The 22,858-nt window shown below is 36.5% G+C and overlaps 2 protein-coding genes across 2 annotated transcripts in view; one reads left to right on the forward strand and one right to left on the reverse strand.

Moving 5' to 3' along the window:
• Positions 1-2,424, reverse strand: part of tmem164 (transmembrane protein 164) — a 64,602-nt gene extending 62,178 nt beyond the window's left edge. Inside the window, exon 1 of the mRNA XM_079847044.1 lies at positions 1,408-2,424. Coding sequence (XP_079703170.1) covers positions 1,408-1,845 — 438 coding nt within the window. The 5' untranslated portion in view covers positions 1,846-2,424. The remainder of the gene's footprint in view (positions 1-1,407) is intronic.
• The window catches only part of fundc2 (fun14 domain containing 2), a 32,766-nt gene that overhangs the window by 8,830 nt on the left and 1,078 nt on the right, over positions 1-22,858 (forward strand). Inside the window, exons 2-5 of the mRNA XM_079847059.1 lie at positions 15,842-15,878; positions 17,327-17,474; positions 17,557-17,632; positions 17,732-17,860. Coding sequence (XP_079703185.1) covers positions 15,866-15,878; positions 17,327-17,474; positions 17,557-17,632; positions 17,732-17,860 — 366 coding nt within the window. The 5' untranslated portion in view covers positions 15,842-15,865. The remainder of the gene's footprint in view (positions 1-15,841; positions 15,879-17,326; positions 17,475-17,556; positions 17,633-17,731; positions 17,861-22,858) is intronic.

Below are 22,858 nucleotides of genomic sequence, written 5' to 3' on the forward strand. Positions count from 1 at the left end.
AGATCTGCTTACTTAAACTTAGAATTTCTTAACTTAAATATTTCGAGGCAACTGACTGCCTTAAATGTATTGACTTTTGCAAACTTATTCGAGTTTACAGTGCATCACAATTCATATTTTAATTTGGACCAGTTACAATACTACAGTAGTAGACCAACATTTGAAGTGGATCAAAAAAGTTAATTAAAGTTGTCCTAAGACAAGAACAGGTGTTGTTCAAAATTCATGAAGAACTTTGATGAAAGGTTTTGATCCACTTCAAATGTTGACTACTGTATATAAAAATGTGGGCCAGTTACATGGGTACTTCAGGGTATTCTGCATCACAATTTCTATTTCAAGTATGAAAGAAATAAGGTTTTCAGTAAAGAACAGAGATGTACTTGAAGCATAAACAAACCTGTTTGTAGAGGGATTGTAATAGAGCTCAGCTTTAAAAGGGCTAGTCAAAATATTCTGAATGTTTTGTGCTGGGAGTCTATAGCTGTAGGCCTGTAAATGACATCACATTGGACCATAAATCATAAAGGCGAGCCCCGATTTGGACTCATGTGTGTCCAGTGTCAAACTACACACATCTGCACTACCACTGACCTTTAGACAAATATATATAGGCAAAAATCAATCACAAATAACATGGACATGAGCCTTTAAATTTTTTAGATCCAAAAAAAATAAAAAAAATCTAACTGAAAGTTAAAGATTATTATTGTAACAATAAGGAACGAGAGGCAATATTATATAGTGAATGTAGTCAAAGTTAAAGACTGCGGTTAAGTGACTATTATTCACTAATATAGTTGGGTCTTGAGTGCCTTATTGCTTTTGGACAGTAGTTATTACATCCTTTTGAAAAAAAAAAAGAAGCAAAAAAACAAACAAAAACATGACTATATGGGAAACAGATTCCTCTTCATTCAGCTAGTCAAATTTCCGAGGAGAAATTGTACACCAGTTTAAACCGCTGCAAATAAGCGGTGCAAAAATGTACACTATACTTCCTCCTTTTTACAACCGATCTGTCATTTCCTTCATGTGTTTTGAGAGCCATGGAGAGGTATAACAAGTTATGATTCGCCTCTAGCTATGTGGTATGCAATTTAACCAGTGCATCCAAATGACACAAAGCTTGGAAACTAAAGGAAATAAATTTCCGCAAGCCTTCACTACTTCAACATCATTAACTAGTTTAACCAAAGCAACTTATGATACAAATACGGGTTCAGATCATTCAAGTAACCTGAAGTTGAGTGTTTTGTTTAAGGCCACAGTGTTGATGGATGAAGCAACCCTTTGGGATTTTGAACCTGCAGTCATTCAGTTACCAGCCCAAATCATCTACAATAAAAGCAGAACCACATCTCCACAAATTATAATAGTTTATGATTGTATCATAAATATACTTACTTGCACCATTGTGACCACATGACATGGATTGAGGAGGTAGATGACAGTCTTTGTGGCAAACTTAAACCCAACCTCAACACCAAAAGTCATGCACAGAGCCACAAGCAACAGGTTCTTGCCCCAGCTGTCTTCCTTACTCCTCCTGCCATCTCTCCCAACATCTCGGACCTCTTTAGGGACATTGAGCTTCTTCATGGCCACCACCACTTCCAGAATAGAGAACAACACAATGACCAGAGTCTCCAGTATTCTCTGCTGTGGAGAGAGGAAGGCTGCGCACTCTGGCCCTCCATTACCCTCAAACATGGGGTCCACACCTCCATAGATCCAGTCCAGCAGACTGTAGATATTATACCGAGACATGTTCCTCTGCTCGTATTGAAAAAGGTACGAACAAGACGGTATAAAGGACAGGACACCAACCTCCTGGCGAAACATTAACTTCAAATCTGTCTTCGGTGCAAGAATAATAAAATGCTCAAGGAGGAGGGCAGACTCAGCTGTTTCAACAGATCGGCATCCTTTATGTGAAAGACACCTGTGGGAGAGACCTAACGTTACACACTCTGATGCGGTGTGTTATTCACAGATGATCGTCAGGGCTGGGCTGTAGTTTGTATGCAAGGAGGAAGACGCATTTCCAAACGTAACGTCTTGACTGGTAAACGTTTTCTTCGCTAAGAGGAGAGTCCAGAATATTCCTGGCCAGAGCGGACCATTACATAAAAGCTTCAAAGAGGCTCTTGTTCCGCGCGAGAGGCCTGAAATATATCAACAACACTGTAAAACACGACCACGACCGATGTGACAGAGTTCGGTGTAGCTCGCTGCTACAACCTATCATCCGATAAAATGCGTTAAAAGCAGATGCAGAAGATGCGATATAGCCAGGTCCATGTGGCGAATAAAAGAAAAACCATAGAAACGCCGCCCTGTTCACGCGGGCCCCCACATCCACCCAGCACCCACACTGCAACACGCTTGCGCGCTGTTTCCCCCGAAAACCATCAGCATATTGATGTGGCCGCACATTTCCTGGAATGGGACTGGTCGAGTGCGATGGCCCCTCCTTCTTTTCACAAGTTGTTAACTCTCTCACTGCCGGTGTAGCAGTACTTTTTAGGGTCAAATTTTCTAAAATGATACAGTCCCCCCACAAATAAAAAATGTGGAGGGCACACTAATTGACAGGAGAGGCATAAAAATGATTTGTATTGTATTTGTATGTTACACATTTATTCAGAGACATGTCAGTTGTGTGTGTGTGTATATATATATATATATATGACTTATGTCACATGTATGTAACCAATATGCATTTGTGTAATTTGTACATTACACATTTATACAAAGACATTTCTTTTTTATTTAAAAAAATAAATAAATATGACTTAAATGTCACATGTATGTAAACAATATGCATGTGTGTAATTTGTACATTACACGTTTATACAAAGATATGTGTATACTTCAGCAACATACAGCAACAGTTTATTCAAAAAACACAAACCAAGATAATCCAAAACAGAGACAGGAACATACTCCACACAGGGGAAAGCAGGAAGGCAACAGCTTAAAGGAGAACTCCGGTCAATTTTAACATTGAGCTCATTTTTTTGTACATTTGGAGTGCTGTCAATACAGAGAACAACGACAAAAATCGGTGTTGCCTACACCGAGTTATTCTATTTTTAAAATTTGCACCCTGTTGACTTCAATAGGGCAAGTACTAAACCTGCTTTTAGGCTCTTAACATCCTTGATGTGTCATTACAAGTGCACAGAAAATGTGAGTGATTCCTTCTGAGTGAACACGAGTGGATCTGACTGCAGTAGATGTGAAAGATATGTATAAAAATGATGTTATTTAAGCCAGCGCAAATACCTGTTTACATCCTGTTTTTCGGTTGAAGTCCAAAGTAGTCGATTGCCGAGTTCACGCGCATAGGTTTAGTTACCTATGATCACGCGCTGTTGATATATTATGATATATGCGCTATGATATATTAATTATATTTTTTTTTTTTATTTAAAACAACCCAAACACACATATAAACATTTGGATGCTGCATTAAACAAATTCTTAAAGGAAAAAAAAAATGTAAATAATAAATCAACTCCACAGCTGATTCCAAGTGATCAAGGGCTTAGGATGTTCCAGTTCAGACCATTGCAGTTTCCGCCAGTAGTGGGCACTCGCAATGACGTACATCCGAGTGAACGAGACGGAGGGAAGTTTGCGAGTGAAGGGCATGACAATTTTGGACTGGAACGCAGCAAGGGAGGTTGCCGCTTGGTGCCAACCCTTGGTTTTAGGCACCATGATAATGGTTTGGTGTCACGGGTTGTTGCAGGAAGGCAGACGAAGATGAAGAATAAAGTTCCAATACAAAGTTTAATGAGGATAATACAAAATAATCAGACAGGAAGGGCAACACACACTAAATGCAACATAGACCGAACAGAAAATGAATGTGAGGGATCAACTTATATAGCAAACACAAACAAGGATAATTAATTGAACATGTTGCAATTTTCTAAGGGCTTCATTATGGGAAAAACTGAATGGCGAACACATTCATCTCACATTTTTCTGATTCACATTTGCAACATTTTGCATATTACAACCAGATATTTTAGTGCAGAGTTTGATTTCATTTAGGATTTACAATAAGTATTATTGGAACAGAAGAGGTATAAACTATAGGGTACACACACTGAAACATGTGATGTGAAAAAGTGAGGACAGACAAATTCACCATCAAACTAAACCTGTGGTTCTCAACTCCTGTCCAGGAGACCCACTGCTTAGCACATTTTGAACATCTTTATTTAACACAATTGATTCAGATCATCAGCTCATAAGGAAAGATCTGTGAACTGAAGGTACGTTTACACAGCAACAATATACTGAAAACGGAAAAGTAAAAAAAAAAAAGTATTGTTTTCAAAAACCTCCACTTTAAAACCCATTTTTAGTGTAACGTGTAAATGGCCCCTCAGTGTTTCAGATCAGAGAGACACACAAAATGTGCAGAGCATTGAGTCCCCAGGACTGGAGTTGAGAACCAATGCACTAAAACAGTGCTACTCAAACCTGTAACCTAGAAACTCCTCAGCAGGTGTTATGTGGCTGGTTGGAGCTAAACTCTGAATGACAGTGGCCCTCCAGGTACTGAATTTGACCCCTGATCTATATTATTGTAATGTGCCATGAGCATAGAAAACCAGATAGAGCAGGATATGTGCAAGATGTACATTTATTAACAAAATAAAAAATAAATTACAAACAAGATAAACTAAGGAAACCGCAAAGAATAGAGATAAACAGGTTCCGATAAACAGCTTTCCTGTAGCTAAAACAGAGCGTTGGTGCTTGCAATGCCAAGCTCATAGGTTCAAATCCCAGGGAAAGCAAGAACTGATAAGAATGTAAATGTGTACCTTGAAATGCAATGCAAGTTGCTTTGGATAAAAACGTCTGCCAAATGCATCAATGTAATGTAAATTTATAGGTAACTATGCAGGAAGTTATGCAGTACTACATTAACACTTCAGCTACTACTATTAACTAATATGGAAACAGTAATCAGTAAGTATATCAAATTTAGGACTGAGATATTCCTTATAAAATATTGAATGAGATTGGCCTCATTAAGAACTAATAGCTAACTATGACTAATTATAAAGAATTACTAATGATCACAACATTAAGGTGTCTGAGATGTGAGTAATTGTAATTGTTTACTCTCAACGTGGTCATAAAATGCATCACCATATGTTACCTAGTCACTATGCAGGAACTACAAGTGATCTGAAACATTTTAAAGTGAAAAAAAGTTGAGTAATTAGTGATGCATTTTATGACCACTGAGTAAAAAACAAAACAAAACAAAAAACACAATTACTCACATCTCAGACACATTAATGTTGTGATTATTAGTAATTATTTATAATATGTCATTGTTAGTTATTAGTTCTTAATGAGGCCAATCTCATTCAGTAATTATTAATGACCTAATAAGGAACTATCTCAGTCCTAAATTTGATATTACTTACTGATTACTGTTTCCATATTGGTTAATAGTAGTAGCTGAAGTGTTAATGTAGTAGTTCTACATTAGTGACTATAGAGTGACTAAGTAACACTTAGTAATTATGATGCATTTTAATATTGAGAAGAACTATCTCAGTCCTAACTTTGATATTACTTTCTGATTAGTTAAGCTTTTTTCCCCATAGTATAGTTGAAGCACTAATGTAACTCATTTGTCCTGCATAGTTAACTATTGTTACAAAACTGCTCTGAAGCACAGGTTGAAGATCCAAATGCAGCTTTTATTTAGGGTCATCCACAGTCGTAATCCATAAACAGGTACAGGGTCAAACACATACAAACAAGGTCCAAGAAAAACAGGCAAACAAGGTAATCTGAACAGGGAAAATATTAAAACCAGGAAAGAACTCTCATAATAACAAGACTTTGCAATTAATTAGTGGAAACAGGGCATATAAAGGCAGAGCTAAACAAGGTAATCACTCACAGCTGAACATAATCACATATAATGAGTCAGGCAATGGGTTCTGGGAAATGGAGTTCATGATGAGGTAGCATCATGATGGAAGGAGTGCCCTCTGGTGGCGATCATGGGTACTTCAGCTGGATGATGTTGACACTGTCAGGGTTCTGTCACTACGGTCTATTTTGTTCTTGGTTTTGTGACAGAGACCTGACACTCCTGTATTTCCTTGTCTGTCTGTGTGCCTGGTTTCATGTTCGGAGCATGGTGTTCGGATTCCGGCACTCATGTCATGTTTGGTATCAGTTCTGTGTCGGGATTCGGACATTCATGCTCCGAGAGTTTGTCTTCTGTCATTTGCTTATTCTCGTGTGCTCTTCTGTCTGTGTGTTTTGTGCTTTCATGTCATGTTTTGTCTTGTGCTGTGTAGCACGCAGTTTGTGTTTAGCTGTGTGCTTTCATGTTATCATGTTTTGTGTTTTTTGTTTCATAAAATTGAGGTTAAACCACTGGAGTCACATGGATTACTTGGTAATTCTTTACAATTTGGTTTCATTAGTTAAAATGAGTTAACTACATTAGTTATTAACATGAACAAAAAATTAACTAAAATTCTACAGCATTTAATAATATTTGTTAATGTTAATTTCAACATTTACTAATACATTGTTAAAAAAAGTTGTATTTGTTAACATTAATTAATGCACTGTGAACTAACATGAACAAACAATGAACAGCTGTATTTTTATTAACTAAAGTTAACAAAGATTAAAAAATACAGCAACAAATCCATTGCTCATGGTTAGTTAATAATGTTAGTTAATACATTAACTAATGTTAACAAAATAATGAAACCTTATTGTAATGTGTGACTGATTACTTTAATGATGCGTCTTTAATACCTTTCTGTGGTAGTAATAATAAGGCTGTCAATGCAGGGACAAGAAAGCTCATCAGATTTCATTAAAAAGATCTTCACTTGTGTTCCCAAAGATAAAAGTCTTACGGGTTTGGAAAGGCATGAAAAGGACTGGAAAGGACTGTTTGCTTTGCGGGTATATAAATTCCTAATATGTGTTACACACTGCTGTTTTAATTTTATTGTTAAAGATGCTATTCTTTATTCGTTGAGTGGCAAGCGCAGATCTTGTCAAGTTGTGTGTAGAGTATATTTGGGATAGAGAGAGTGTCGGTTTATTGAAGAAATTTACTAGTAAATTCTATTGCAGATGCTCCTTTTGCAATGATAAGCAAGTAAATATCTTTGTAAACAGTGGGAGGTCAGTCATTTCAACAGTAAAGATGACCTGCATTGAGTTTACTGGCTCCTCTAGGGTGGGGAGAATACTGTTTTGTTTTTTTTGTTTTTTTTTTGCTTTGCTTTTCAATGTAGATTCATTGAAACCACAATTCTGCCCCCCTACTTTTGAGCAGGGGAATTTTAGGGGCAGATAGTTACTTCTTTGTTTTGTTAGTATTAGCCTAAGCTGTCATGATTACCACTGTGACTGATGCATTTACAGTACAGTCAATTCAACACAGCTAAAGAAAAAACTTTCATTTAAAAAGTTTGTCAAGAGTCTTGTGAGTTCTATTCATTTTTTCCCCAGATGTTCCTCTGATGTCATTTTGCAATTACTTTAAAATATTAACATACACTCAAGCAGAATTATTGTCAGCCATGTGTCACGGGCTGTAGTGCGATCCACAATAAATGCAGAATGAAAGGAACAAGGAGACTATAATAAACACCAAGATACTTTAAGCACACAACACAACTACCATTAACAACTCCGAACAAAGAAACTGAGAAAACTAAAGTGCGTATATATACACAGGGATGATGATCAATGAAACAAGGAACTGGCGTGAAACTGAAACCATGGTTACAAAAAAATAGGACAACTATATGTCTCTGTCCCACGACTACAATTGCAACCTGTGCCAAGTGACCGTCATATCTCAATGATTATTTGTATGCATGCCCTTTCGGTCTTTCACGTGTAACCTCACAAATCTCAGACATTTAATTCTTAATTCTTATGGTCCATTCTGTACAGTTATTGTACATACTGTACATACATCAAGATACTTAAGCTAACTAATTTTGACATTATGTATAGCCAGAGTAAAACTGGCCCTCAGTGTAGCCTGGTTCATCCAAAGGTTTTATCCCCTATATCTTTCTCCGCCAATTTTTTTTTTTTTTTGCTCCTTGCCACAGTCGCCTCTAGCTTCCTCACTGGGGGACTGAACTAATCAAAAATCTATCATTCTCTCAAATTCTTGTACGACAAGATACCGGTAATGATTTAAAACTACAGTATGTGTGTTGTGAAAAGCATTATCCAAATAATCCTGACTTTAGACCTGACCAGGCAACATCAAAGACAAAAAAAAAGCCCCATCTACCAGTTAGGAGGATGGGTGGTGATGAACATTGCGCTGACTTCCTGTACGCAATACGCGCAAACTTTGCTTTGACTTCCTGCATGCCACACTCTCTCTCTTTTAGATGGCAAGGTACTTTATGATTCACCAAAATGTTTATGCAAATAGAAGCCTTCTAGGGGACAGCAAAATGATGACATCAGTGCAGAACCCACAGAAGGTCAAATAAGTACATGAACAGAATGAGATACAGAATGATGTAATGCTCTCAAGGCATACATTCGCCACTAGATTTTAATTTAATATTCAGCAATATTATTGATCTGCCGTCACTGACACCATTATATGAGAACTGAACTGAGCTGGACGATGACATCACTGTTTTCTCCAGAGCGGTTGTATACTGTATATAAATGAACTAAATTAATAACTTTTTAACAACAAAAAAGAAACATCATTGAACTTAAGCTGGACTTTGACGCTATTTTCTTCTGGAAACAAACTTTGTTGCTTTATTTTCCTGTTATCTCTGTAAAGCTGCTTTGAAACAATCTGTATTATAAAAAGCGCTATATGAATAAATGTGACTTGACTTGACTTGACTAGATATAAATGTTTCACATGCTTTCCTTGCCCTTCATTATTGAAACTGCTTTTCGTCATAATTTTGTTCCATCACACACAATAGACAACAGAACTGTTTTTTTGTTTTTAAATAAATTGTTCTTAACTTAAATTATGTATCTTTGGCCCTAAACTGTTCTGTTGTCTCATTTATCAGTTACAAGCAAATAAAAAGAGTCAAGAAAAAAATGAGTTGTTGAGACAAAGAAATATGAATTAATTTCACACCAAATGAGAATGAAAATGCTTCTTCTTGTTTTTTTTTACAATTCTTCTTTTTCAAAAATTTTTTATCCTATAATTTTATATGATTGTTTTTAAAAAGAGAATATCTTTCATTTTAATAGATATTTTTTTTATTCACCCAAAAAAATTATGCACCAAACTCCAAACGTAATAAATTGGAAACTTTCTTTCTTTCTTTCTTTCTTTCTTTCTTTCTTTCTTTCTTTCTTTCTTTCTTTCTTTCTTTCTTTCTTTCTTTCACACTGACATGAATGAGGCAACCAGGACTGCTTCTGTAATATTATAAGTCTTCTGCAAAAGATACCTCAGCTAAATTTTCGAATTGTGCAAGTGTCCCTGTCAAAGGTATTGCCTGTGAGCTAAGATGCTTATTGATATTGTCTAAAGGGACTGTCCCTTGTAAGGTGACTAACACACACAATTCCCAGCCAGGTGAAGGGAGAGACCCAGGGGAAATTTATAGAGGGTCGATAAACTCTGGCCACCCGCACACCCGGCACACTCTCAAAAAGACGTACAGACGAGCACAGAGGTCTTGTGCAGACACGACATGCTGAAGCGCTTCTGCAACCAAGGAAGTCACTTTTTTCCGTATTCTTAGAATTCGGATTAGACCACATGCAGCAGGAGGAAGGATGTGGAGCAATAGACAGTTTGCTTGAGACGTCAACTGAGGAGTTCAGTGGAAATTGGTGTGGTTGTACTACAGGTAGGTTTCTGAGCCAACAAATGTCTTTGTTAGAGTTTGAACATGTCTGTTGAAGAGCTCAGAGAGGTGCAGCACTGCAGGAACAAGATGAAGCAACACAAGAAGCAACAATGAATGGCTCAATGAGGTGAAGTAAGTCAATTCTAGATAGACTGAATAGACTTAGAACTTAAAATGTAGGGGCAAATGATCAAATTGTTGTTTGTCTATTGTGCATTTTGTAACTCTGTTGATTTCTTTGTTAACTTCAAACACAACTATATTTAAAAAGTGAAATTGTTTGTTTATAAACAAAGAAAGAAGTCTTCCAGAAGAATGCTATAAAAGCAACATATATATGTTTCCTCTGTCACAAATATTGTGAATTACTTGACATTTTATGTTCAGTTTGTATCCAGTAAGTGTGGATGCTTTTGGAAATAACCTAATATGCATGCATAATAAGGACATGGTATTCCCCCTTACAGACACCATCAGTTTCACTTTTTCTGAACAGCTCTTTCAAAGAGAAAGCAAAGAACAGCCACAGAAGAATAGCGTGACACTTTATTTGCTGTCAAGTTGGATTATTATGAGTGGACCTGTTAATTATTTTATAAAACAATAATGACATAATTGTAGGATGTTTGGTGGACATGGAAGATGCTTCTATGAGTAATTTATTTAATCTTTAAATTGAATCTGATTGTGTTCACTACTGTTCTGAATGTATCTAACGGGGAAATGATTATGTACTGGGTATGGTGGAGAATTGCACTGATGTCATTTGCTCACTCAGTACTCAGTGTAGAGTCTGTTTGATATCAAAATGCAGCTACATCTGATTACTGGGTCAGTAAAGATTTCACACGCTTCAATCAAATGTTCTTCAAGAAAAACTAGAAATTATATTTTGTACCTATATAATTCGCACTGACATGAATGAGGCAACCAGGACTGCTTCTGTAATATTATGCTTTATAATCAATGATGTAATACCCAGTTCATGTGACAAAATAAAATGTTGTAAAAAATGAGTCTTATAGTCATTCCTATAAGAACAACGCTGTCCCTCTGAGAAACGTTCAAGAAACCATTTTTATGGTTTAGTCAAGGTTTTAATTGTTTTTTTTTCTGCTTTGGGACTATTTTCACAAGTAAGGACTCTTAGTACAAAAACTCTTAGTACAAAAATCCAAATTGATCACACTGATCACGACTGATCTTTCAAAACCTGATCATGCTTTCATTTTCAGTCCACATAATTGTTTCAAAACACACGATTGTTGTAATATGTTACGAAAACATTTGGTTTAATCACCGAAACACAACAATATGATCTTCTTTCAATTTAGTACTTTTACAGTTTTTCTCAATTGATTTGACACATTTCTCCAAATTAATGTAGTTGCTCTCAAAACAATTAACACAGCAAACTAAACACACTCTTATGGTGGCAAAACATTTCAGCATTCACTGCACAATGAAGCACTGCATTTTATTCTAGTAATGCATTTATCAAAAATAATAAATAGTAACATCAAACCTACAAGTGTGCTTTCTGTTGATTTGATAACAAATTCAGCTGTAGATAGACAAATACAAGAATGAAATGTTTTTCGTGTTCTTTAATCATGTTCTCCAGGGACATTGGGGCACAATGTTTATATTGGGCTGAACTTTCTGTCCAGCTTCCCTCAAGGAAAGACCATAATTTATGACATGGTAAATTAGGGTGGCTCTGATTTCATTTGAAACCTGTCTGTACTTTATCCTTCAACCTCTACTCCCTCCTCTTACATCTTACTCTCCCCTTCCTCTCTGTACATGTCTTCTTATATTTTCTTCTCTTGCCCTTTCCACTAATACCATTGCCTTCCACTCTACCATCTCTTCTCCCTCTTCCTACATCCTCAACTCTTCTTGCTCCATCTCCTCTTCCTATACCATCTATTCCTTTCCCCTCATCTCTTTCTACCTCTTCCACTGTTCCTCTCTCTCAATATTACCCTTCCTCTATCATCTACAAAACATCTCACTCTTACACCTCTTCCTTTCCCATTCTTCTTCTTTTTTGTTTTGTTTTTCTTTTCCCCTTTTATAGTTTTTGTAATTGAAATAGCTGTGTAAACAATTAGGAAATTTGCATTTCCTGTGTTGTGTGCATTACTAACTCAGCAGATATTTATTTGGGGCTAATTGAGAACATTCCAAGTGCAACTGAGAATTTAACAAATAACAGAGTTTTGTTTGTTGTGTTTGGAAAAATGGTGCACAAATGATTGTGATTTTTGTAAAACCAATTAAAAGAGCTGCAATTGTTTTTTCCTGATATGTAAAGTTTTGGTTGGATGTGCATGAAATGAAGGAAAATTTACGACCTCTTTAGGACAATTACAAAGTGTTCAGATCACGGTGTTAAAACTGTTTTGAGAACAGTGACCTGAGTTTGGAGAAATGTGTCAGATCGATTGAGAAAAACTGTAACAATTAGTTCATTTAAAAGCAACAATGCATTAAAATGCAATTCTGATGCATCTAAGATAAATCACTTATATTCATTACATCTGTTTATCCATCTCGTAAATTGCAAACAAGTAGAAATCTATAGAATCTGTATCTATAGAAATCAATAGGTGTTCTAAACTATTCATTGTTTAACCATTAAGATCAGTTGGATTAAATAATAGAAAAATGTATAAAACTGAACTAAAAGAGATGCAAATCAAAAGTTTGATAGTAAGAGCTTTATGAAAGGCAGTTAATGTGAATGAAATGTTTATATAGAAGAAACATTTATTTTTTGTTGTGAAAATGATACTTTGTGATTTTGAACACAATTGAAAACATGCTAATATGTTTGAAAAAGTGCACTTTTGATAATCTGGTGTGATGTTGGTACTAAGAGTTTTGAAAATGTAACACATGCTTGTGAAAATTGTGCTAACATTTTTTCTTTTGAAAGCTACATTTAATAACACATTTAATCCCTGGAAGAAAAAAGTAAACAAGTTAAATCAATCATGAACAATGAAGAAATTATTAAATTGAGAACACATTAAATCGGTTCTAGACTGTTTTGTTAAAGTAATAGTTGTTAAAGTTTAAAGACATTGCTGAAAAAATGGACAAGCCTAATGAGTTAGCAGTTACAGGGGGGGGGGGGAACTGATAAGCATCTCTGAAGACTGATTATACTGTATATTCTTATATTTTTTCTTTTAGAAACAGCTGATTTTTTTTTAATCCAAACAATATTAGATTATAATAGTAACGGTTAATGTAGGAAAAATTGAGTGAAATTATGGAAATCAGTCTAGAACAGGGAATCCCCAACAAACGTCCAAAACATCCAACAAAACGTCCATGTTACGTCGAAACTGACGTATTGGGGTCTCGCCTGGGAGCCCAATCACCTCCAAGTGGTAACAGAATGAGCCAATAAACATAGGCCAGAGAGATTTGAACAATATGTCATGAACAATGAAGAAATTATTAAATTGAGAACAGATCTCTGTACAGATAAAACGTTGTCAAAATAATTCCAGTTCACATGGCTACCCGGAAGCGATAGATAATTCAGTATTATAAAATTTTAAGGCCAAACTATTAATTTGTTGATGTCAATTTGTAAAGAAAGACTACACGCCTGCACACATATATATTCAAACGCACATACCTATAGACTAAACACGCAATACACGTGTACGCCGTCAGCGTTCTCACAGGTTCGTGTTTTTGAAGTTTGTGCAGAGAACTTTTTTTTTTAATTTATTTTTTTTATTTCAAGACTTGCACCATCGAACCTATTTCGGGCCAGAGAGTGTTACAGCTTTCCTGTAGCTCAAACAGCAGAGCGTTGGCGCTTGCAACGCCAAGGTCATGGGTTTGATTCTCAAGAAAAGCAAGAACTAATAAGAATGTAAATGTGTACTTTGAAATGCAATGTAAGTTGCTTTGGATAAAAGTGTCTGCTAAATGTAGATGTTAAGGGTTTTCTGTTAGAATGGTGTTGTGTTAGCGGCCCCTAAGTTAATAACTAATAATCTTTGCAAAGGAAGTGAATCAATCAAAACTAACTTTAGCTGGACAATAACTATTTTCTAGAGCTGCTGTAAAGCCAAAACAATCTCTGTTACTTTAATTTCCTATTATCACTGTAAAGCTGCTTTGAAACAATCTATATTGTTAAAAGCGCTATATAAATGAAGGTGACATGACTTGACTTGACTAGTTTGTTTATTAAGCATGCAGGGCAACCACCCATAAGAGCATTACAATAATCTAGCCTTGATGTCATGAATGCATTAACTAATTCCTAGTTCCGCATTTGTCATTGAAAGCATATGTCATAATTTAGATATATTTTTAAGATGGAAGAATGCGGTTTTACAGATGCTAGAAACATGACTTTCAAATGAAAGATTGGTATCAAAGAGCACACCCAGGTTCCTAACCGATGACGAAGACTTGACAGAGCAGCCATCAAGTGTTAGACAGTATTCTATGTTATTACGTGAGGAAGTTTTTTGTCCAATAATTAGAATCTCTGTTTTTTCAGAATTAAGTAGTAGGAAATTACTAGTCATCCAATTTTTTATATCAGCTATGCATTCCGTTAATTTTGTGAATTGGTAAGTTTCGTCACGGCATGAAGAAATATAGAGCTGAGTATCATCAGCATAACAGTGAAAACTAAAGCCATGCTTCCTAATGATATCTCCTAAGGGTAGCATGTACAGAGTGAACAGTAACAGTCCTAGTACTGAGCCTTGTGGTACGCCATACTGAACTTGTGATCGATAAGACATCTCTTCATTTACTGCTACAAACTGACAATGGTCAGATAAGTATGATTTAAACCATGCTAATGCAATTCCACTCATGCCAACATAATTTTAGAGTCTATTTAAAAGAAGCTTGTCTGAAGTTTAAAATCATTGGTTACCCGTAAGCCAATCACATAACGTTTGGTTATGGCGTGTGTTATGCGCAGGCTCAGCCGCATCTAACTTCCACTGTAAACACATGTATGATGCGAAAACAAAACCATCGAGCGAAATACCGGAGTGTACATGGCTGTGAACGACTTTTGCAGATTATGTGAAGTAAATCTACGCATCCACGGTACAATCAGCGTCTACGTCACGGCTCTCAGCCCGCCCTTTGTTCGTTGATTGGCCGGCTGTTTTCAGGCCGGAGGAAAACGGAAAGCTATTACGCTGTCTCAGACTGAGTACAGAAGCGAAATGAAATTGAGCGGAAGTAAGAAGTCTGACGTAGTCAGGCTATTTGATCTCAGCTTTATATCATTATGAGTCAGGAATCTCACATGACAGACTTCCGTGAACATGCTCAGGACCGTTTGCCGAGGCTGTGGATTACAGGTAATAATGTAAAAAGCCACCTACAGGTAAAAAGACACCTACATCTTGGATGGCCTGAGGGTGAGTTGGCCGTTTCTAGGCATAGGCAAACTAGGCGGTCGCCTAGGACGCAAACAGCTGGGGGCCTCTTTAATGTCCAGGTACAAGTCAATGCTTTTTCTTTGTTCAATGTGCACAGTTCATGGGTTGAAGCTCTTAATTTTGTGCTCTCAAAGTGCACCAGATTGATCCCTTTAACCTTAAAATGTAAAAAATTCCCTTGCGGGGGAGCATGCCCCCGAACCCCCCTAGTGGGACAGAGGTCTACCCAACATAGTTTTACAAAATCTTATGGGAAAGAACAATCATTTATGAACTTTACTCCCTCCAGCATAGTTCAACAAAAACCTTGCCTAGGGTGCCAAAAAGGCTAGAAACGGCCCTGAGTTACAGTATTAGCAAATTGTCATTTTTGAGGTCATGGGTGAACTATCCCTTTAAGCAGCAGCCTTGTCTCACTCCACGCTCATGGGAGTGACGTTACTACTACAGTGCAGTAGGTGGCCGTAATGTTCCAAAAGAGCGATCCACCAATAAACGAGAAGAAGAAGAAGAAAACGCAGGATGTCTGAAAAGGGTATGTACTATGTCTTTCTTTTTTTTTCTATCACTTTATACAAATTTAAGGCTGTACATTACTTAATTTTTCTGTTTGACATTATAGCAAACCTAGTCCTCACGAAACGATCTTCAGATCTGCTACATTACGAGAACATACTTAATTCTCATATGAACACACGTACTTCAGTATAGTACAACTTACATTAAAACCCATTTTAAACGCGTATAGAAACAGTTTAAACGATGAAGAGAGTTATATCACAATTATATCACCTTTAAAGCAAGACGCTCGTCATTTTAACACTAGCCAAGGCCTAAAAGTCACATGCAAAACCAATTAATGTTTGTGGTATGAGTCATATTAACCACACACCCATCTAGCCCTTTACATGAGGTTTTAAGAGAAGCTCTGAGTGTGTCTACAAAAACAGCAAAATATATACCTCCCAAAAGTCTATTTGAAATCGTCCAGTCAAGGACAGAGAAACATTTGCTTGATAGATTGAATTAAACAAGCTCCAAAAAATTATAAAACAGATTCTACAGATTAATGCTGTCAAAGAAGAAAGGTTTAGGCTTTGTATTAGTATTGGTGTGAATGTGCCAATTCACGACAAGTCAAACTTGTTGGTTTTATAGGTCAACTTCATTGCACTGCAGATTCGAATTAAACGTGTCTCTTTACTTCAAATCTGTCTGAAAGTGATACTGTGGTCTGTCAGTATATTGGCTGCAGTGGTGTGCTATTTGTGTCTGGCTTATGTCTGAAGTCCAGCAAGGTCACTTCTTTGGCCAAGGATACAGTCACGTAAAGACGCTGACTTCCCACAGTTCCCTCTGGTAGCTCCTTTACACTAACTGTATTATCCCACCTGGATGGAGAACAAAAGCAGTGCAGTTAAAATGGTTGTGTTTTTCAGGGTTTTCTAACTGCCTTTCTCCTCGACCTTGTTTTGTATTAGTCAGTTTCTGCCCAGAATAGAAAATGAAAGTAGCCTTTATGTTTATTGAAAGTTGCTTTCTGTGCTCTTCTGTGTATGACACAATGTGTTAGAAACAAGGATGTACATGCAGTGACTTGAATATTTTTTCATTTCAATTTTAAAATACATTTTGATATTTTTATTGGGGCATAAAGTAAAAAAAAAAATGTCAGGATGATCCAACTTATGATAATATTTAGAAAAAGTCTCTAAATAAAATTAAATAATATTCTTGAAACGAAAACCTTGCTAAGAAGTTTTATATAATCTTTTACTGCTATTTCTTAGAAAAACATATTTTAACAAAAGTGAGTTGTGGTGCATTTATCATGTCTTTAAAACATTAGAAAAATACCTATTTGTTAATCAGTTGTCTCAATGTGGGGGCCACTATGATGAAAGAGCTTATTCTGGGATATTTAAACATGTAGTTTGCAAGCAGATTTAAATATGCTGAATGCGCATTACTGTTTTCTGACAGACACTGAAACCTTTGATGTCATGGAATTGGCAGAGCATGTGAAGAAACAAAGGTGGTGGAACAAAATGTTTGGCAAAAATCAATCTGGACCAGCTGCTGAGAAGTACTCTGTTGCAACACAGTTGGCCATTGGAGGAGTGACTGGCTGGTAAGTCATTATATGAACAGTGATGTGCATTAAAGCACTGAGTACAGTATAAACAAACCACGGACTCCTGTGTGTCTTTCAGGTGTGCAGGGTACTTGTTCCAGAAAGTTGGGAAGCTTGCAGCATCAGCTGTAGGTGGTGGCTTCTTTTTGCTCCAGGTAAATCGTAAAAAAAAAATTCAACCAAGAGCTTTTCATAATTGTTGTTTTGACTGTTTAAGCACCGCATAACTGTATAATCTTCAAATGTACTTTCAGATTGCTCATCACACAGGCTACATTAAAGTAGACTGGAAAAGAGTGGAGCATGATGTGAATATGGCCAAGAAGCAACTGAAGCTAAATTCAGACAAGCCCCCTAAAGAAATGAGAACAAAATTTAACGAGGTAAGAAAATACTACAATCAGCCTAAAGATAAAGAAAATCTTTTTTTTTCTCTTTGTCAGTAATTTGTCAGTAATGTGCTTAATTGGCATGACAACATTAGCAAAATCCACATAAAATTAGTCAGCATTTTCTTAAAGCAAATTCTTACTTTCTGGTTCTTTGAATAAGTACAGTGGTTTCTTTATTCAAAACACGATTTGTGTAAAGGCTAATGTTTTATGTATTTGAGGAGCGGAGAAGAGTGTCTTAATCTGGTATTTGCAGTCTAGTCATAGCCAATACAGCCTGTGCGTAACACTTCGCCTTTTGTAGGACAAGCTTTTTGCCAAATATATTAAACAACAGTAAAAACTGAGCGCCCAAATAACTACAATAACCTTTGTAACCTGTAAGTAGATCATAACTTAATGTGATGCACTTACTGCCTCAGAGGCAACTGTTCTAATGAACAAAAATCTCCAACATTCGCTGGTGAAAAACCTTGTAACTCCATTTGAGCTTGATTTTGTAAAAATAATATAATAATATATTAATATATTAAATATTAATATTATAATGACACATGCAAGTGTCTGACCAAAGAAATAGCAACAATACTAACTTTGACAACAATGGGTTTAATCACTTAAAAAAATACATTTAAATAATATATATTTCTGAACCTGCAATTTTCTGGTTTCAAAACACACCACGCTTGATATAACCTGCCATGGTAACATATATTCGGATAAACTCCTGTGATCCAACAGCTAATGCAGCACATTGCTTTGTGACTTACATTGGATGACTTTCACATTTCACAACGTCACATTTGCATAGACCATTCTATTTGAATTCATGATTTGTTGACTGCCAAATTAAAATATTAAACAGAACGATAAAATAGTTTTATCAACTCTTTCACCACCATTGAAGAGTTATCTCGTCTTTTATGAGAAAACGCTTCCCTGCCATTGAGGAGATTTTACTGCTTTCCGTGTTATCACTGTTATAAAGTAGGGGGCGCTATTACGCATCTCCTGAATGAGTACAGTATCTCCAGATCAAAACATGGGCAAAAAAGCAGCAGAAACAAGCAATCTCATATGTAATGTCAAATGTGGACCCAAGAAGGACTGTGCAAGCTTTCGGGGGTGTTGATGGATTTAAGTTCTTTCCGCTGTTATCTGGAAAATATGCAAGTGATCGTGCCGGCGATTGCAGCGGCTTGTGATAACTGCATGATTTTAATACTTCAAAAGATTACAAAAAGTCTCAAGTTTTAGGTCGACACAGACAGCAGAGAGTAGACTGGACACATGACTGTTACATACATGTGACATGCTTAAAGGAGAACTCCGGTCAATTTTAACATTGAGCTCATTTTTTTGTACATTTGGAGTGCTGTCAGTACAGAGAACAACGACAAAAATCGGTGTTGCCTACACCGTGTTATCCTCTTTTTAAAATTTGCACCCTGTTGACTTCAAAGGGGCAAGTTTTAAACCTGCTTTTAGCCTCTTAACATCCTTGATGTGTCATTACAAGTGCACAGGTCATGTGAGTGATTCCTTCAGAGTGAACACGGTGAATCTGACTGCAGTAGATGTGAAAGATATGAATAAAAATGATAATAATTCAGCCAGCGCTCATACCTGTATTTACATCCTGTTTTCGGTCAAAGTCCATAGTAATCAATTGTCGAGTTCACGCGCATTGGTTTAGTACCTATGATCATGCGCGTGAACTCGACAATCGATTACTATGGACTTCGACCGAAAACAGGATGTAAATACAGGTATGTGCGCTGGCTGAATAAACATCATTTTTATTCATATCTTTCACATCTTCTGCAGTCAGATTGACCCGCGTTCACTCCGAAGGAATCACTCACATGACCTGTGCACTTGTAATGACACATCAAGGATGTTAAGAGGCTAAAAGCAGGTTTAAAACTTGCCCCATTGAAGTCAACAGGGTGCAAATTTTAAAGGTCCCGTTCTTCGTGATCCCATGTTTCAAACTTTAGTTAGTGTGTAATGTTGTTGTTAGAGTATAAATAATATCTGTAAAATTATAAAGCTCAAAGTTCAATGCCAAGCGAGATATTTTATTTAACAGAAGTTGACTACAAAAAACGGCTGGATTGGACTACACCCCTGTACTTCCTTCTTTAATGATGTCACTAGAACCGTAACCTCAGCCCACAGGAACACAGGCGTATTGATGGCGAAATGTCAACAGACGTGGTTGATGTTTATCTATAATATATCGGATACCGCAAAAGTTTAATTCGAAGTTGTTACCGTATTTTCCGGACTATAAGTCGCTCCGGAGTATAAGTCGCATCAGTCAAAAAATGCGTCATGAAGAGGAAAAAAACATATATATGTCGCACTGGACTATAAGTCGCATTTATTTAGAAATTTATTTCACAAAATCCAAGACCAAGAACAGACATTTAATCTGGAAAGGCAAGTTATTCAACTACACAGAACAACAGGCTGAATAACGTTAGGTGTCCGGTATGTTAACGCAACACATTAACAGTTATTCAGCTACACAATAGCATAAAGAACATATACCTGGGAGGCTGAATAGGCTAAATTAACATAAGCCAGCGAGCCCAACAAGCAAGTTACCAATAAACAAGTTCACCAAGCTCCCGCGATCTCATTCCACATCATTTTCTTCATCCTTGGTGTCGCTTTTGAACAACTCCGCCAACTAGAGCGCCCTCTCACGGCTGTAGACGGTAATGTTTTCTCTTGGTTCATCTCAGTCTGAATTAATTTTGATAAATAAGTCACACCTGAATATAAGTCGCAGGACCAGCCAAACTATGAAAAAAAGTGTGACTTATAGTCCGGAAAATACGGTAGTTTGCTCTGTCCATTTCACCACGGACTGTTTTTCTAACCTGGGATAATATCAAGCAGGCTTCTCTAAGCGTTTCATACTGACGAAGGGGGCAATTTCAACTATATTCCAGCAAGCGGTAAGTAGTGATTTAATATGGAAGTAGCGATCAACTTCACATCGTTTCTCTTAGTAGGATGAAAATAATCTTACTTAAACTGTGATTAATATACAGAAAGCGATCAAAGAACAATCCCTTTCCAATCGCCCAAGCTGCTGTCGGTGACACAGCGCGAGTTTATCTGGACACTTGCCAAAACTCGTTATGAAATCAATGACGCTGTTACACTGCACAACGAAGCTCTTACTGTATTTATATACCTCATGTTTGCATTGGTGAAATCATTAGTGAGAGTGCAGAAACTGCGTTGCAATGATAAGATCTTTCACGCGATCAACAGGCTGTCATCTGCTCAATGCTCATCATCACTGCAACCTTTTATGTGATGGTAATAGATCTAAATACTTAAAAAACTTCTCACGATTCGTTAATCCAGATAGCTGTAATAGTAAAAACGTATAATAGCTGTAATAGTAAAAGTTTTCCAGATAGTTCCACATGTAATGCCAGATATTTCATATGCAAGCATGTCAGCCAATCACAGCAGAGGGCGTTTACACTGAAGTCTCACAGCAGACACGCCCCTTCAAACAGAGTGTTCAAACCAGGGAATGAAATCAGGCTAGGAAATATGCCTTTTATTTCTAAATAATACAAATTTTTGATCTAAAAAACATTCTAACATTATAAGGGCACCCCTGGAAACATTATAAAATAATAAAAATAATCCATGGAATGGGACCTTTAAAAAGAGGATAACACGGTGTAGGCAACACCGATTTTTGTCGTTGTTCTCTGTATTGACAGCACTCCAAATGTACAAAAAAATGAGCTCAATGTTAAAATTGACCGGAGTTCTCCTTTAATGTTTTTAAATGCAATAAGGGAAGTACTCGTGCACAGAAAGCCGGCTCTCGGACAATTCAGTTCTCTTCCGCAGCTTATATGGCCAAATAGACACAGAATTAAGTCAAAATGCCCATCTTGGTGAGTATTCACGTAACATGGTTGGTTATGTCTTAAGTAGAGTAAACAGTTGAGAAGGAAAGCATGCATGTAACAATATATTGGTTCTGTGCAGCTCTTAAAGTGACAGCAGCCCAGTAAACCTAAATTCCGTCTGTGTGCTTAATGTTAATCAAACAGCAAAATCAAAGAGAAAATCACTCAATGCTCTTGACTAAATAACTTTTGTAGATTTAATAAGAATCTGTATATATTTAATTCATACAGTGAAGACTAAGCAGTGTTTTATTTTTACATTTAATCAATTTCTGTTGTTAAACAAACCTAATGTTGGCCTACCTGAAACCTAAACCCCCTGGTTCACTGTGACGTTAAAATGACGCTTACTTTTAATGTCATGCTACAGTAAAACACGGCTGTTCACTTTCTGTTGTAGGGATGCTTTCTTTTCACAAAAAGAATGTGAAACATGTAGGCTATGTTGGTTATATTATGTTCAGTTTTTAAATATATTTAAATATAATTTATTTATTTTACACACTTAAAGCATTATCATATCACATATTGCATTATTTAACGAGTTATGGCATATTGCATTTGTCTTTAATATCACGCAGCCCTACTTCCAGGTAGATTGTTACCATCTCCAGTTGATTTAAACTACTTAATAATTGCCCAGATAGTGGCAATGAGTCTTCCAACATTTAAACTATTATCTCATAGCCATTTTTGATTTGTGCGGCTAAACAATCTTTTGTCACACATCATTACTGTATTCTCGGGTCTTTCCCATAGTGATGGATGATTTTAGGAATTTGGCCCTTGTCACTTCATATTTAGAGCCCAGTTAAACGGGAAGTCATGACTTATCACTTGAGTTTTGCCGATCACTGAGGTGAACTTAAAAACATACCACATGAATAGGAATATACTTCAGTTAGATTTCTACTCATTAGAATTTGTAGGGATGCCAATCATTGTGGCACATATTTTAGAGATTTTCTTTTAATTTATTCAACATTTAAAATGTATATTCAATTAAAGGTTAGATTTTTGTGAATATTCTCAATGA

This window comes from Squalius cephalus, assembly GCF_949319135.1.
Source record: "Squalius cephalus genome assembly, chromosome: 17".
NCBI classification, from domain to species: Eukaryota; Metazoa; Chordata; class Actinopteri; order Cypriniformes; family Leuciscidae; genus Squalius; species Squalius cephalus.